The sequence below is a fragment of the Argiope bruennichi genome, chromosome X2 (genome assembly GCF_947563725.1).
Source record: "Argiope bruennichi chromosome X2, qqArgBrue1.1, whole genome shotgun sequence".
In the NCBI taxonomy this organism is placed as follows: domain Eukaryota; kingdom Metazoa; phylum Arthropoda; class Arachnida; order Araneae; family Araneidae; genus Argiope; species Argiope bruennichi.
In genome coordinates, this window is record NC_079163.1 from 80,148,544 (window position 1) to 80,167,005 (window position 18,462).

General features: G+C 26.6%; 1 protein-coding gene across 3 annotated transcripts in view; it reads left to right on the plus strand.

The window, feature by feature from the left end:
* LOC129960178 (cAMP-dependent protein kinase catalytic subunit 1-like) overlaps positions 1 to 17,944 on the plus strand; it is a 306,102-nt gene extending 288,158 nt beyond the window's left edge. The window contains exons 7-13 of one of the 3 annotated variants that reach the window (XM_056073385.1): positions 517 to 599; positions 5,261 to 5,387; positions 6,925 to 7,020; positions 7,506 to 7,628; positions 7,827 to 7,991; positions 10,748 to 10,908; positions 15,996 to 16,135. In XM_056073385.1, the coding sequence (XP_055929360.1) occupies positions 517 to 599; positions 5,261 to 5,387; positions 6,925 to 7,020; positions 7,506 to 7,628; positions 7,827 to 7,991; positions 10,748 to 10,879 (726 nt within the window). In that variant the 3' untranslated portion in view covers positions 10,880 to 10,908; positions 15,996 to 16,135. Of the gene's footprint in view, positions 1 to 378; positions 462 to 516; positions 600 to 5,260; positions 5,388 to 6,924; positions 7,021 to 7,505; positions 7,629 to 7,826; positions 7,992 to 10,747; positions 10,909 to 15,995 lie in introns of all 3 variants that reach the window. The other 2 variants (XM_056073387.1, XM_056073386.1) reach the window with 2 other exon arrangements.
* Positions 17,945 to 18,462: the final 518 nt, after the last annotated feature.

Below are 18,462 nucleotides of genomic sequence, written 5' to 3' on the forward strand. Positions count from 1 at the left end.
AACAATGTGTCTACGAGTTCTTTTGACGGACCTCTTTGAGGGAGAAAATATAAATTCGATTTAATTGCATTGAGACTTTTTTTTAATTGGGAAAGTGTAAAAATATTTTAGAAGTAAAATTAATTTTGTTATAAATCTGACTAAATAAAAACAAAATGAACCCTTGAGTTATGGCCACATTTAGATAAAACCCTGATTACTGAAGACGGCTTTAGGTCTAATATAATCAACAACTCATTCATTAAAAAAAAAATGACAAAAGTATTAGATTAAAAGTTTTATCTGAAAGATGGAAGTTTTTAGACATTAGAAATATGACTGACTTCTTACCTTTTGACTATGAATATGAATTAGATTTCATTCTGTTTCAATTTTCAGGATAGTTCAAATTTGTATATGGTTCTTGAGTATGTCCCTGGTGGTGAAATGTTTTCACACCTTAGGAGAATGGGTCGTTTCACGTAAGTTTTCAGATGAGATTTTAACCGATCTACATAATTTATCTTTCTTTTGCAGGACTTTTCTAACTTATATATGGTATTAGAGTATGTGCCAGGTGGTGAAATGTTTTCTCATCTGCGGAAAAGTGGAAGGTTTAGGTAAGGTGTATGCCATTTATGGGATTGGAAGCATGCACCTTTTTCCCTCCTTATAGATTTTTCTCTCTCATAAATGTATGATATAAACCCTCAGTTACAAATAATTTCTTATATTTTTTAAGCTTTTGAATGGCATATTTTTCTTGTATGCTGGGTTTGTTTCATTGCATGCAGTATTTTCATGGTGAATGTTGAGACAGTTAAAAGGGCAGTATTTATGAAAATGAAATTAATTTAATTTATTGATATAATTTTTGGTACTCTGATTTCTTTCATTCGAAATTTTTAACTTGAAAATGAATTTAATTTACTGTTTGTAAACTTTCTCTAATATAAATAGAAATTTTCCTTGTGTATATTCAGTTTACTTTTGTATATATTGAAATCAACGCTTTTGCTGTGATAGGAATTTAATAAAACCTCTTTAGAAAAGCTGTTAATTACATCAAAAGATTAGTGTTTGAGCCATTTTTCTGTATTTCCTCTTTTCATTTGTTTGATAATCTGTTTTAAAATGTAATTTAGAAAACATATGCATTCTTATTTTTGCAGTGCATACTGTTTCAATTGTATGATTTTTCCACCTTAGATTCTGTCTCTTTTCTTCTCTCTTAAATTAAAATGATTGATTTTTCGAAATTTCTATAAGTAGAACATTTGAAAACGTCTCGATTTGTATTATGGTGTGGTAAAATAAAAGTATTGAAATATACCTCCAGACTTATAAAATCCTGTTTAAATTAAATTACCTAATTTGTGAATAAAATTTTTATTCTATTCTGACAAACAATAATATAATATTTTAAAACTTAACTGTCTGCCGATTGGTTTTATTGAATGACTTAGATTACTTTCTGTTTTTGTTGGATATGTTCACATGAAAGTTTTCTTTTGCATTGAAGATAGTTTTGTGTATGAGTTTTTAAACTGAGGGTTTATGTAATAAAATTTATCTCCTGCATGATATTACAGTCCATGAAATTGCATGTTGTGAATTCTTTAGGGTTTTCTTTTTAAATGTGCTCCTATTTTCCTTACCTTATTCTGGAATGCATGTTAGCCTTTTTTTTTTTTGGAATATTAATGTATTATTTTTTAATTGTGAGATGTAAAAAGAAAGTTATGTCTTTATATTTAAGTGCTAATAACCATGCTTTGGTTATTAGTTACCATACTTAAAGTAATATGCATAATTTTCAACTTAAGAATGCATGAGACTTTTTGAAGTGCATCAATTTTTTAAGCAATCGTATTTTTGTGTATGTTTATTTTACCGATAAGAATGAATTTTTATTAACGAAAATTTGATTTATACAGACAACCATATGAATAAAACTGTGTTTCTTTAGTAGTAGAGAACAAATAAATATTTGCGAAGTATGATAATTGTCATTTGTAGAGAAACTTGTCATGTATTGACTAACTATAAACGATAGCAAACATAAAGTAGTAATTACGATTTGACATATATATATATATATATATATATATATATATATATATATATATATATATATATATATATATATAAGAGAAATTTGATTTGTTGCCGAAGAAATTTAACAGTTATTCTCTTTTTGGATTATATAGATTTGTAAGGAAAAGTGCATTATTAACTTTAGCATTTATTTATTTACTTTTTCAACGAAATTTTGGTTTAGTTCCAATAGCAAAAAATAAATAAGTGATGTGTTTGTTCTTTTTTCAAGATAGCTTCAATGAAAATATTGCATTCTTTTATCACAGTAACAAGAGAATAAATGACAATTTTTAGAATCTAAATTATTCATTGTATTTCCAGACAACAGTTAAGCCACTGGGTGGGCATGAAGTTATTAAATATACTAATTTTTCTAGGGTTATTTCATGTTAAATCTGTTAAGTAGCGAACATTTTAATATTGGTTAGGGTTGTTGCTTTGAAAAGGTGTAATTGCATTTGAGCTAGTACCATTTGATCGTAGGGCAGATGATGACCATATGCTCATTTAAATTCACATTTTTAACTTAATGAACATTTTAATGGTTTATTTTATTAGTTTTATCAAGATTTAAGCGATTTTATTTATGTATTATGATTCATGACATCATCATCCAGAATTGTACACAATATGTTTTTATAAGTGATGTAATGACAAAGTGAATGTGTCAAAATAAATAAAACCTCACCAATTATACTGGATGAAGTATTAACATTTTCCTAATATTTTTTAATTTATAGAATTTTTATTTTTTACAAATTTATTAGTTTGATAGTTCGTCTAATAATAATTTTTAATCCTCCAGTCTGGGGCCCAATAGCCTTAGGAACTTGCTCAGTCGAAAGTTCGATTATATAATTTCGAAATGAAATAGTAAGCAAGAGAATTAAGTCAAGTAGTAATCAGTTATGATTTTTTGCTAAGTAAACAATGTGTTTCATTTCATTAATTCATCATTATTGTAAAGATTGCATTTACTTCTTTCCATGTTTACTTTCATATTATAAATGATTATCTTTAAAAGTGATTAATTTTGTATTCTTGAAGATGAAAAGTGATGAAATATATTACTTGTTTGAGGAAAATCGCTGTTATTGTTGAAAAATTTTATCGAATAACCTTGAATCACTCCTAGGATAAATGATATACCGTATCTGATGCATAAAATGGGGCATGATTGTGCTTAATATAATAAAATTCAAAGCATTAAAAAATACTTTTTCCTTATGATCTTTGAATTGATGATTTGGTTGAAACAGTGTATTTCAGTTTCTTTCCATAGCCTTTTCAAGCAGACGAATTCGATTTTTATAATAGTGATCTAATTCTGAATATATGGAAATAACTACTTGGTACTGTCAGAATGATATGAGCTTGCGACATCGTTTCGCTGCATTGCAAAAGGATCTCAATCCCAACCTTTCAAAGAAGAAGAAACCAAATGAAGCTTGACTTTGTTGCTAGCTACAAAATGAAAATGTTTGAGTCGATACTGGTTAGAGCTAAGAAGAAACAAGATGGATGTCAGATAGTGTATAAGATTTGTGGAGAGAGAGTCAGTTTTGATTGATTTTTGTTTAAGAAAGAACAACTTTTGTGAACTCCATTGAATATAAAATTTATGGAAAACTACGTCTATATTAAACGGTGAAGGAAAAAATATTTTCATTTATTATAATATTTTTCATGATAAATATTATATTAAAATTACATTATAAAACAATTGTAGTAATAAATAGCTATTTTTTTTTATCTCCACAATCATTACTGTAACTCCCATAATCATTACTGTACCTTTACAATCATATTCATTACAAGGAATAGGATTTAGTATGAATTAAAATTCTGTAATGAAAAGGTTGAATGCGACTTAGCCATGAAAGTAAGGAAATTGAAAAATCTCAAAATATAATCACACTTAAATACTTGAGTCATCTCCTAGAAAAGCAATTAAAAAATTTGTAACAATTACTTTTTTTCTTACTTGATTGCAGACCCATGTCATTGTCCTTTAGTCTCGAGTTTTTCAGTTGTTTCAGTTGTTGTCATTGCATACTTTTCCCTAGCTCACGTAACTTATTTGTTCCTGGAAAATGCATCTGGTAAAATTGCAGTATATGAGCTTAAGAAAGTTTGCTAAATTTTTGTGAAATATTCATTTTACATGATTAAGTTAACAATGCGATATTAGATATACGCTGAAGATGGAAGCTGAAATAATTAGTTAACCCCTAGGTTTGTGTAAAATCTGTGTAAATATAAATTGAATATATTGTACGTTTGACATTTTCTCCTAAATAAAGAGGTTTAGATGTTTATTGAGTCAAAACAATGAGAAAAAGTGTAAGCACTTGGACAACTTTTTTTTGTTGTTGTTGTTGTTACGAAAATTTACATAACATAATTGACTTAGTTATTGAATGCATATGTAGCAAAAGTAGTTGAGAAAGAATAGTACCCTCTTTTCATATGAAGGAATCAGCCACTGCTGAACTTATTCGCTTTATAGCATAAATGATTGTCAATATTTTTTAGTTGATAATTTATTATATCCTTCTTATATTATTCAAGCTGGAATTTTTAAAATCAGATTTTTAATCAGTAAGGAGCTTAATAGTTTCTATTTATTTGAATTTTGGTTGGGTATCTTTAAAATGAAAAATACTTTGAAGTATAAGATTTATGTTTAAATATAAAAATTGGCCTTGCGAAATAGATGCTTACTGAAAATTTGTATAAAATTCCTTATTAACCTAGAGTTTACTACATCTTTGATTTAGTTGTTAAATGCAAATCATTCAAATTTATAATTGCTCATTATTTACTTTTTCTCTACTATTTAAAGTTATATGTTTTGCAGTTTTGGTTTAAGCATGTTTTTGCTAAAATAAATTGTATTTATACAGTCATGGGTAATGAAAGTTTTATATTGGTAGAATTGTTTTGAAAAAAGAAAACATTATTTTCTCTTTGATTATGAAATTATACTTTTATGAACTTCATTGGTAAATATAGCTTATATTTCACATCAGTTAAAAAGCAACTGGAAAATGGAAATCCCTTTACTTTTCTACAAATAATTATTTTATGAAATTTTCTTAAGGTGAGGTTCTGTCGCTTTTTGATTTTGACACAAAGAATGTTTTTAATGCTAATTTGAGCAACTTTGAATATTTCTTAGTGAGCCTCATTCAAGGTTTTATGCAGCACAAATAGTCCTTGCATTTGAATATTTGCATAGTTTGGATCTGATATACAGAGATTTGAAGCCTGAAAATCTGTTGATCGACCAGCAAGGCTACATTAAAGTAAGTTTCTTTGTTTCGTGATTAATTAAATTGATTTCTTTCATTGTAGCTCGTATATTTGATCTTTCTTGAAAAGCTACTTATGTAAAAAAATTAAAATGATTTAATGAGTGGTGTGACTTATATTGAGTATAAGAAATTGAATTTTTTAGAATGATATGCAATATAGAATCATATGAAAAATATCTTATGCTCATCATTATAAAAATTTATCGGCTGTTTTGCTAAACTGTAATTACATTTTGGTTTAGTTGGTAAACATGTGTTGAAAATTTTTTCAAAAAAACTAACTTCTTTGTTTTAGCTTATATGAATTTGAATGAATTATTTACTTATTGGCAAAACTTATTAAACTTTTTACACTTGTAGCATCATTGCAGATGAAACAAATTTTTACTACCAATTTTTTTTTTTTTTTTGCAGAATTTTGCTAAGAAACCAAAGTTGGTTAAATTAATAAGAAAAAGATGCAATTGTTAAAATTAAAAAAATTTCAGTTGAATATTTTACATTTAAGATTTTTTTTAAAATTTAAAATTGTTGAAAATGGGAAAGAAGAAGAGTAGAGAGTATTCAGGATACTATCTGTAGGCCAAAATTGTTAAATCTTTTTTTTTTATTTGAAATCAGATTTAGTAATTATCTACTGTTTTAAATATTCAAGCATATTGGGAAAGATGGCATTATTATGTTGCTTTTTTTCTGTCAGAAGTCGGTAATTTTCAGAAATATTTTGTTAAAAGGATTTTCTGTGTATTAAGTATGGAAAATGAAATAAATTATCAAGTAGATCTTCATTTAAACTTTTTTTTAATTCATACATTTAAATTTTTATAGAAATGTTTCAAAGTTCTATATTTTACCTTCTAATATGCATTCATTCTAATATTTAATCTAAATATATATTCATTTCTTTAAAGTTTAATACTCATCATCTTAGTTTAGTTAAAATTTTCCATGAGGTTTTGGAAGATAATTAACTGTAATTTTTTTTTAAGAAGTAATAGCTTTTTAGAACCTAAATGTTACTTTGTAATTCATTTTGAATGCTTAAGTTCTTATTTACATCATTAATAATTGATACATCTTAACACATTATCTACTTTATTTGCTATCTTTGTGAACTTACTTAACTTCTGGAAATAATTTTCATTTTATAAATTTAGTATTTTTAGATAATGAAGCTCTAATGATTATTTAAGTATGATGTAGCTTTATGGGACCAGTACAAATTTTGATACATGTGATATTTAGTCTTTTCAGCAATATATGTGTTGATATAATATGTGCTGTGTTATCGCTTCATGTTCAGTGTTGAAAATTATGGATGTAATATATAAAAAGCTGAAAAGGGAATTTTTCGAGAATGACTATTTATTATTTTATTCTGAAAATGTTTGTTTATATGAAAATAAGAATTAATTTACTATATTTGACTCCAGATCTTGCATGTTGCTGCTTTGTTCAAAAGTTGTTGGAGCTTTATTCATTTATCATGCATCTCAGTAATTATTTAATATATTTTTCTTTTATTTAGGTCACTGATTTTGGATTTGCTAAACGAGTAAAAGGTAGAACATGGACCTTATGTGGAACTCCAGAGTATCTTGCTCCTGAGATTATTCTCAGCAAGGTGAAGTATATGTTACATTGTGTAGTTTAGATGATATTCTGTTTTGAGTGAGGTGGTTTCTGCAACCCTTATATTCGTTTTATATTGTTAAAAAAATAAAAAATAAAATAAAAAAAAACTTTTCATACTATTTCCTATTTAGTTTTCTGTATTTAATTTGATGACATCTTCTTTGTGTTGTCATTATGCTTCATCTAAAAGTCCATAAAACATTCGGTATTTTTCTGAATTCCATGTAATTTTTGTATTGAATTATAACATCTGTAGATGATTTTTCTTAATTTATTAGTTTAAAAATGAAAAATAAAAAAATTCATGCATGTATGATTTATTCTCAATACAGTTAGGCATTTAATTGCTATGGTAAAGACTTTTTTTTTTTTTTTTTTTTGAAAATTTAAATACGTAGTTCAAATATGGTTTCGCTTTATGTTATAAGTATTTTGGATAGGTTTTGAAGCGATGATTTTAAATTCGTCTTTCAGGGATATAACAAAGCTGTTGATTGGTGGGCTCTGGGTGTTCTGGTTTATGAAATGGCAGCTGGCTATCCTCCTTTCTTTGCTGACCAACCCATACAAATTTACGAAAAAATCGTATCTGGAAAGGTATTAGTTTTAGAACTTAACTACCATTTATTTCTCTTCTTTAATTGTGCTTTAAAAGTTATTGTTTCTGTATTTTTATTTATAAATATATTTTGTTCCTTTAATAGTTAAAAATATAGTATTTGTTTAATAGTTAAAAATATAGTATTTGTTTAATAGTTAAAAATATAGAATTTGTTTTCATCCCATTTCTTTCAGGTTCGTTTCCCATCACACTTTACATCAGACTTGAAAGATCTGTTGAAAAATTTGCTGCAAGTGGATTTAACCAAGCGATATGGGAATCTGAAGAATGGCGTGAATGATATCAAAAATCATAAATGGTTTGCAACTACTGATTGGATTACGATATTTCAGAAGAAGGTAAACTAGAGTATTTATATATGTTGTTGAGATATTAATATTTTATTTTTCATTTTCCATCTTCATAACGTTTCCAAAAGTAAATATATTTACTTTTATTTCTTTTACAATATTTATATAAGTGACTTAAAAAATTTTCCTATTATAATAATATTTAAAATAAGTAGCTTTTTATTAGTTTTCAAAATGAGTGATTCTGTACTGTTCATTTCGTCTATGCATTAGAAGAATATGAATAAAACACAATAGAAAGCAGAATTGTTGTGTGACCCGAGGCAGTAATGTGCTCTCTATTGTGGAAAAATAATAATTAATATTCTAAAATGAATTAAAAAACTTCTGCTATTCGAGGAGAGAAAAGGCTATCTATGGAAGCAAATGCATCTCCTTCCTGAAAATAAACTAACTCAATTATCTTTCTATAGCATCATTATAGTTATTGCATTCTCTTTTATATATTATAATAGATTAAAGTAGCCGTGACTTAAATTATTTTAATAAACAAGTTTCATTACTAGTCGATTTCTGCCATTTATTATTATTATCCTAATCGAATGTAGGGCGTGCAAAAATAGAGATAGTACTCCAAAGATAAATATCCAGTATATTTCGTTTTCACAAGTATAAAATATATTAAAGAAAGAAGCAAAAACTAATTGTAAAATAAGTAGATATTGTTTAATTTGTTAGTATGTCCGAATTGAGAGGTATTTACTAATATAATATTTTGTAATGTGAGTCTATAAAACTGATTTTTATATCGATTATTTTGTGCCATAAAGTTAAGGTTATGATTAAAAGTATTTCAGAGTAGAATGCTATTAATTGCAATATTTATCTGCGGTAATTTCTGATAGTGCTTTTATGTTTTCGTGTTGTTATGTGATCCAATGTGTATTTCGAACGAACGTAAAAATACTTAAACAATATATATATAATATAGTAATTTTCTTTCAAACAGTATAGAATATCTTGGAATTGAATTTAACTATTTTATTATCGCCCATCTTCCCTTCTTCAATTTATTTTATTGTGTTTGACAGACTCCCTACTACATTGTGTTAATAAAATGATTTGGATGTGTTGAATAATTGAATCACAGTTTTTATCTTATGTTAGTTGTGATTTTTCCAATAATTATATAAAATTGGAAAGCTTGAAGTGTGTCTTTTTTTAAAATTACACTGCTTAAATTCAGTTGTCTTTTGAAATTTCTTGCTGTAATTTTATTTAAGACAAGTTCTTGGCATCAGTTTAATGTCAGTTTACATTCAATATTTTTAAACAATAATTTTAATGCTGCTCCATTAAATGCAGTGTATTTTTTATAGTCTACTGATGGATTCACTAATGATAACAAGTATACCTTTTATTCTATACTTATTAGTAGAATAAAACCGGATTAATATCTTATTTCAGTTAAAAGTATTTTTGGTATTCATTCAATTAATTTATCTGTGTGATATTTGTTTCACTCATTGGATGATCCAAATGGGAAAATGTTTAAATTGTCTTTATATGCTTGAGTTAATGTTACAATTTTTCAAGAATATATATTACATTACATCAAACTCATTTCTGTAAATAAATTTTCTGACATTGATATATTCATTTTTTTCTTAATTGAAGAATATGTAGCTGTTCTTGTTTTTTAATGTGTAAGATACAGTCTGGTAGAATTGATCTTGAATAACATAAAGGAATCCTATTTATGTTTAAATATTTTCTGGCATGTTTTTTTTTGGGGGGGGGGTCTTTATTTTGTTTTAAATATTACTGCAGGTGCATGAATGGTAACCACCTTATATAAGGGTAATGGCTGTGTTGTATGATGCTGCTGATTTATCCTCATATGGCAGTTAGCTTGTTCTCTACTTCAGCTGAAGTGTGAAGAAACTGATTCCTTATTATATTACAGTACACTGTTTACATATACTTCAGTATTTGAAGCATAGCATTGAAAGATTTCCTTTTTGAGATGTTGAAGATAACATAAATACAAGGAAAACCAATACTTATTATTGACTCAATTCTTAATCCATTCTTTAGTTAGTTAATCAGTTATTCATTCCATTTAGGGAGTGTCAAATTTTCTGATCTTAGTACGATATTCCAAAAATGATTTCTTTTTCTCCTTGTTTGTTTGTGTGTGTGTGTCCTTCCCTTCCTCTCCTTGTATTATCTTTCAAGACCTTGTGGACTTTTGATTAGAGGATGGCTTATCACTTTTCATCTGTCTATTCAAATGTGAGAAATTATTTGATGTAATTATTCAAAATAATAATATTAATTTTATGTATAAAATCAATTTTATTAATTTGCATGATAAAATGATATACACAGATATAAAATATTTATGGTTTATTAATTATAAATATTATTAATTTTTTATGTTATATATTTCTGAACCTTGCAGGGTTGTTTGTAATCTGAAATGGTATAATAATTAAAGTCGGTTATTCCCTTTTTAGAATGCTTTTTTAGTTTTTCTAACTTGAATTTACTTTCTAAAGCTTGTTTTCTTATGGTGATGGTATACACTTTTTTATTTTAAATAAAACTATCTATTAAATGCATGTATTTGTATAAAATGCTTGTATAATTTTTCTTTATCAATACATTTATGCATGGTTTAAAATTCATCTGTCTCATTTTAATGCATGTATTTTTTTCTTTTATTATTCTTATGTTTTTTATTTATCTTTTTTTATGTTTTATTATTTGCATGCATTTATTTCCCTTGCATGGCTGTTTAGATGAAAGCCCCTCTAATACCTAAACTAACATCAAAAGGAGATACTCGACAATTTGATAACTATCCAGAAGACAAAAACACTTTCAGACGAACTCTTACCGATCATTTTGCGAATGAATTTCAAGGCTTCTAGAGCAGCTTAGATTCTTCTGTGGCTAAGAGGTCAATAATTTTTATCTATTGAAGTTTTTTAAGTCAAAATTTTTATTTTGAAACTAGATTGGAATCCAAGAATTGTATTATTTCTCTATTTATGTGTATATACTGAACTCATGTGTAATTAAACCTAAGTTGTGAATAAATTGTTTTAATTACATTATGAATAATTTTTGTTGATCTGATTTGCCTTGTATTTCCATATTGTTAGAGGTTTACAAAATAGCTATTAGTTATTCATTCTAATAGTTTCAATTAACAGCATATCAGTTATTATTTAATAGTAAAGATTACATCACAAATATCAATATAATCTTTAAATGATTTTCAGTATTTCCAATGACAAATTATGTTGTATTACTGTCTGAGTAAATAACTGTTCTTTGAAATGAAAAGGAATATGATTAAATGTGTGAAAGTGGATTATAATCAGCCTATCGTCCGATTTTATTTATTTTATAATTTATGAAAGTTAATAAAAATAAAATCATGAATAAAACCCAACTTAACATACTTTTATAGATGCTACATGGAGAATAGTCTGAAAATTTAGTGAAACAACTGAAAAATTATATTGAACTAATTTACATTTCTTGCAAAAGAATAAAATATTTCCATCATTCAAATGGTCTTAGTAGATTTTAAAGGAAAAATTAATTTTAAGTAAACAATCAGTTAATTCCGAAACATAAATAAAGTAGCATTTTTGTTCAAAAGAAAATTGGCCTTATAAAATTTATATAAAGCTATTTCATTTTTTTAAAAATGATTAACTAATAGCATTTACACATAAAGAATTATATCCCTAAGCATTCCTGTTTAAAATTCCAAACTACGCCTTTGAGCAGCTATTATATTTTTTATCTTCGAGTTAATTTTCCACTATTATATAAATACGTTTATAAACAGATTTTTACTGATTCTATTTTTACTGATAATTTCATACTTTTTATTTAATTTGATAAAAAAATTTGGTAGCTAAAACTTTCATGAAGATTACTGATATTTGTTATTGTAGGTTAATGTGTGACTATCACTTTTGTGGTTTTCACCAGTATATAATTTATTGTGTCAAAAAAGTCGATTTAAAGCTGATCTTGCTAGTGTTACAAGTGGATATGTAGATTCGAATTAGAATGGTGATCACATCTTTTAAATAGACATAAAAGTTGAAGGTTATGAATGAATTAATTGTGTATATTGCAGTTTTGAGAGATAGAATCGTGTTATGCAAGAAATATCAGTAGCGAACGTGCAATTTAAGTTTTTTTTAAAGTTTGTGAAATCTCGAAAACTTTTCTTGTGATGTGTACTGCTTTTTATTCCATTACCTTTTTATGAAATTCTTGTGTATCAAGCACCATCTTCATAATTTTGTAAAAATTAATTAGAGTTAATAGAAAACTTGATGCTGTTCTCTATGATGCATAATACTTTATATACAAAGAATAAAAGAGCAATGAATAATTAGAACATAAAAGTGCTAACGCAGCGTACGATCGTTGACAACGAAGCTGTGGATTGTAATGCAGGCTGACTTTCCACCTGGCGATTTTTTTCTCCCACGGACAGACATTCCACATGTTGTCAACCACTTCTGTCAGCAAAGGAATGATTATTGTGCATAAATATTACCTGTCGATGTTTGAAAACTCGTTAGTGTCTTGACAACATGGTACACTACAAGTCAACATCAGTGTTTGTTCTAGCATTTTGAATAATTATTTATTTGTCCCCCCTCCCTTACTATCAATGCGACTGCATGTAAGAATTTTTTGAATAATAGTTGAGGAAGTTTTCCCAGAGTTACATTCTGATAGATATTTGCCAGAGTATGATTTTCTACAACATCTGAAGTCGTCTTTTTCCTATCTTTATTTTTTCATAATAATCCGTTTCGTTTCCACAACTATACTTGCAGTGCTCGTACGCCGTGTTTCTGGCTCATATTTCTACGTTATTATTGCTTGGTATTGAATTTCTAACCATTTGCAAATTATGATACAATTATTAATCAACCTAAATATAAGAAAACTATAAAAAAATTTCATTGATTTAGCATCTTTTAATAGTTCTTTAAACAATCGTTTTCCTAACTTATATTAATATAATTATGTAATTTTAGTGAATTTAAAGTATTTTGAATAAATAATAAAATTTGCCAATATGCAAACCCACAACATGAATTAACTATTAAATGTGGATTTATTTGCATACAAAGAAATGATTGAAAGTTCTAAAAATACAAAATCGATATTATTATTGTATAATGAATAATCTTGTATTAACAATTCTTCTTTCTTACTAAAACTATTATTTCTGTTCTGACAAGAGGTTAACTTCTTATTGTTTGAAAATTAGTTCAAATATTTTTCAAATTTAAAACTTGGAAGATTCTTATTTAGATGTCTAGGATGAAGTTAAGTACAAAATACTTAATTAAGAAGTGATTACTTTGTGCGACCATTTACTGCATTAACCTCATTCATTTGGTTTTTATTAAACTAAACTTTGAAAATTTTCGTATTCCTTAGCCATTGTTTAATCAAAAAATAGATAGCATTTTTTTTTCTATGTTGGTTAAAGGAATAAAGATATCAAAGCTGTAAATTCAAAGGATAATTGCTCTATTTCATTTAAGTATTAAGGTAAGGACGATTAAGGCATGAAATGGATAATTTTGACTTTTGAAAGAGTTATTAGAAAATAATATTTTTTTGAAATCTGAAAATTGATGTAGAAATAGTACAGTTCAAATCGAAAGCATTCCACAGTTTTCAATTATATTATTGTGTACCTAAGAAAAATATAGATTGCATCGATTTATAAGCTTCCATGACTTTTTGGGAGTATATTCTTATTGTGCTATTATGCGAAACTATTATATTTTCGGTTCTTTTAAGAAACATTTATCTTTATTATCAGTAACTCAATTATATATATATATATATATATATATATATATATATATATATATATATATATATATATATATATATATAAAATATAATTTTAATTAAATGTGTAACAAATACTTACACAGCTAAATTAATGAAAGGTGAAACTCGGCAGGATAGTCTGGTTTGACATTCTTTAGGTTAGAATATTAAGATGTTTGTGTTATTAATCTACTAATGATTTTCACACAAGAGACGATATATTCTTATAATTCTGTAGACTATTCTCATATTTATTGGTCAAAGACAAGGATATTAAGTAAAGTTTATTTTGTAAAATACATATTGTTCTTTCATTTTGTGAATGGTAAAATCTATGAAACAACTGGTAATATATATGTAAGTTTAAAAATGAAAAACGGGATCAAGTTTGATTAAAAATTACCCACATCATCATTTCTCAGGTATGTTAATTTGAGTGCACTTCAAGAAATTTCCTGATAGCTTTCACCCTAATGTATTTTTTTGTATATATATATATATATATATTGGTATTTTGATCGCTTATAGAAATGATTTCATATGTATTACAATATTTCCTTATGTTGAGCAATCATATTTATAAATAAAGAACTGAAGGTTTTTTTTATTTTATTTATTTCCTATTAATTGTATATGTGTCTGTCTCTAGCTGAAAATTCAAAATTTGCGCTATATAATATTAGCTAATGAAAGATGTTTTACTTATTTTGTTGCTAATTTTCTTTTAAATTTCTTATTGATTATCATATGATTCTATAACGAAATGTTTAAAATTTTAGATATAAGAACTGTATGACTGTTTGAATGAAAATATTTTAATTAGTTAATAATACCCTTTAAAGTTATTTTAAAAGAGAATTTTATGGTAATCTGAATTACCTTTATTTGACATACAAATAAAATTCCTATTACTTGCCACCAGAGGTAAAAAAAAAAAAAAAAAAAAAATTCATGTTGATGATTACATTTACAGAATATAAGAAATAATGAAATGAAATATTCTCGTATTTTAGGTTTTTGCTGCAGAACATTCATTGAGAAATTTATCTTAGTTTTACATATATCACATTTTAATATTTTTAGTCACATAAATACTTCTCATAGGAAAATTTCTTAAACTTATTGGATGTTATGTTCTCAATTCAGTGGTTGTCTTTAAAACATACATTCTGTAATTTATCATATTGTACTAGTAAAATACTTGCATGCAAATGGCATGATGAAATGAAAGAATAATTCTGGGTATTTTAAATCAAGTTTCTTAATGTACTGGTTGAAGAACGAACTGAAGATCGCGAATAATGAATGCTACTTAATGTTAGTATTTTAAGTTGTTTGGAGTTGAAGTTTCTATTATTATGTATTGTCAAAAAAAGCACAAGATTTCAATAAAATCATTTAAGTTTTATCTCTGTTAAAAAAATTTCAATTGATCGATTTTCTTTTAAATGCTATGTTGAAAGGAAATTTAATGAAAATTTGTTTCCACAAATAGTAATTTTAGTTTGGCATTTTATTATATAAACTTTCGATTATTGAGCCATCTTAGCGTTGTGAAAATTGCTAATTCTCTCTGGTTTGACCAGTAAAGACCAAGTATATCCATTCTTTTCTAGGTATTCTGTGTTTGTATTCAAATATTTTTACGAAAATTACAAATCATTAGGATTTTTTTATGATTATAAATTATATATTTGTATGGCATTCGAAAGAAAAACTGTAGTGATTGAATGTAACTGTATTGACTGAACCATTAGGTATTTCCATAGAGTTGCAGTGCTTGTTCTATAATTGTAGCGATTAGATGACAAGATGGTAAGTATGAGAAAATAAAGTAATTAAATAGATGGGATTAATGTTGGATGTTAATATTATTAGTAATTCATTCTTTTAGCAGAGACAAATTAGTTTTAACAGCAGTATGAACTGCAATGGATGTAATAGGGTTAGTTAAAAACACAAGGTATTTTTGATTATCTTTTCCGAGTATCCCCGTGAGTATGTATATTTCCATTGCTCTGAAACATTGCAATCATTATATATATATATATATATATATATATATATATATATATATAATATCCTTTTCGTAAATTAAAATTTCAAATTTCTGGAAGACAATTATGCACAAAAGCTTTTTTCCCTCATGTATAGGTGGAAGCTCCTTTCATTCCAAAATGCAAAGGACCAGGTGATACCAGCAACTTTGATGACTATGAAGAAGAGGCACTGCGCATATCATCAACGGAAAAATGTGCCAAGGAATTTGCTGACTTTTAGTGTTTGCATCAGTTCTACACTCCTAACTGCGGAGTAAACGTTGTAGCCCTTTTTAGCTGGGCATAAAATAAAATTAACTGAAAAGGGAAGAGCATTGTGTTGCCAATGATAGCTTGTAAAACAATGCACGGAAACAAAAATCATACATACCAAATCCCAAAAACCAATCTAATCTACCATCACTGTGCACAAGGAATTAAAATATTTTGACATTTTGATGTTTTAAAATGTCAGTGACATTCTAAAGAGTATTAGCTTTCATAATTTTATCATGAAAGATTCTTTATTTTATGGTAATGCAAATGTTCCATGCTTATGATTTATATTGTATGGTTATTTTTAATACATGTCTTTGCTACAAGCTGATATTTGTTTTGACAGCTTAGTAACATCAGAAGTTGGAATACAAATATCAATTTTATGTTTTTATTTTCTTATTAAGCTGGTGTCATCTTTAAGATGTTAATAACTAAGCCGATAAATGCAGAGCTACATTAATGTTTCTGTGTATAGTGTACAGCAATGTCATCGGATTTTAGGATACTAGACTATTAAAACTTAACGCTCCATCCGTGTGCCCAGTTGAGAAGACAGCTGTATACTTGTCTTGCCTGTTGCAACAAAACTAATGGCCAGAATTGAAAACTTTATTTTGTAGATTTAGAAGTTTTGTATTAAAAAGTATTGATATAAAACATTATGAAATCAAGAATAGTGGGGATTAGTATGTGACAATGCATAGTACTATTGTTCATTTTCCACGGATCTTTAGTGCGCGCGCTGGCACAGGAAATGGTTCTAATATTTTCCCATTGCTGAAAAGCACATTTCTTCATTAGCTGCTGTACATAGTTTTATGTTTCATGCCATAGCTGAAGTTTTAAAATCAAGAGTCTGTGTTGAAATGCCTTGTGATTTGCCTTGAAATATTATTTCATGTTTTGCTTAGTGTTATAAATTGTTATTGTTTCATTTTATAGAGCTGGCTTTTGTCAATGCTTAGTGTGGTAGCTGTTATTTGTGACGTGACCTTGCAACTTCATTCAGTTCCCTCAGGAGTGGGTGGTAATATTAACATTTCATTTAAAGTATTTTGATTCCCATGCTTTAATCTTATAGACATGTTATAGCATGGTCCATTTATTACATTAAATTTACATTAAAACATTAATTATACATTGATCACAGAAATGCATCTGTTTGGGAAAGAAAGAGTAGATATAGATATCTTTTTTCATTGTGCAGCCACAGATTTGTAAAGCAAATTATATATATATATACATATGTGTAATAAATTTTATTAGTGGATCAGTGGAACTTGAATGGCAGCCAGTGAAAAATGAAACAAACTAGTCGGAAATTAGCAGTCAGTTGCATGAGCTGAAGCTCTTGTCTGTATAACTCATTGCCATGTATATTTGTTAATTCGTGTTTAAAGTTGTTCTTGTATTAAAGATTCTTATGCTATATATTTATTAAATGTGTTTCTTCATTCCATTTCATTTGACAAAATTAAAACATTGTCCCGTTAAGAGTTCATGAACTGTTTTTTAATATATTATAAATTTTTTAATTGCTGTTTTCTAATATATTTTAGACATTTAATAAAACAAACCTAAATAAATATATCAATAAATTAAAATCATTATAATTGTTTCAAGTGTCTATTTCTGTCTAGATATACTACTAGTACTCGTCAACTAACAATATCAGTTTTGCCTCCCTGTGTGCTAAATTGTATTGTAAAATTCTAAAAACTACATTTAACTTTATAACTTCATGACTTTACTGAAAAATTGATAATAAATTGATTTTTGTTTGCATGCTGTAGCAAGTGTTTTCATTGTTTTATTTGTCTTTTTTGTGAAACAGTTGATGTAAATTAATAAAAACTGAATGTATCAAACACTACATGAGTTTTAGTCAGCTTTTTACACCTTTCATTTCAAAAGTTACAAAATGTTTCTTTACTAAAAATAATTTTGAAATAAAATTTCACTTTTTCAGGCCTTTTATAAACAGAAAATGTTTTTATTACTGTAGAGCAATTCTAGTTTTGTATGACTAATTTTATGATCATTAAAGGACATTTTAACATATCATGACGATACATGAAAGGAAGGAAAGGAAAGTTTTTATAATATTCATGAAAGCAAAACAGTTGCAATTATATACTAAATTATATACTATGTATCTGTGCTGTCTTTATATTATTTTTCATTGCTCATTTAAACTATATGAGATAAAGAAATAAGATTATTTTATTGTTCCGCCTTGTTTGAATTTCACAAGTTTATTTTTGTCTTCAAATTTTATTACACTTAATGCTTTCTCAGTTAGA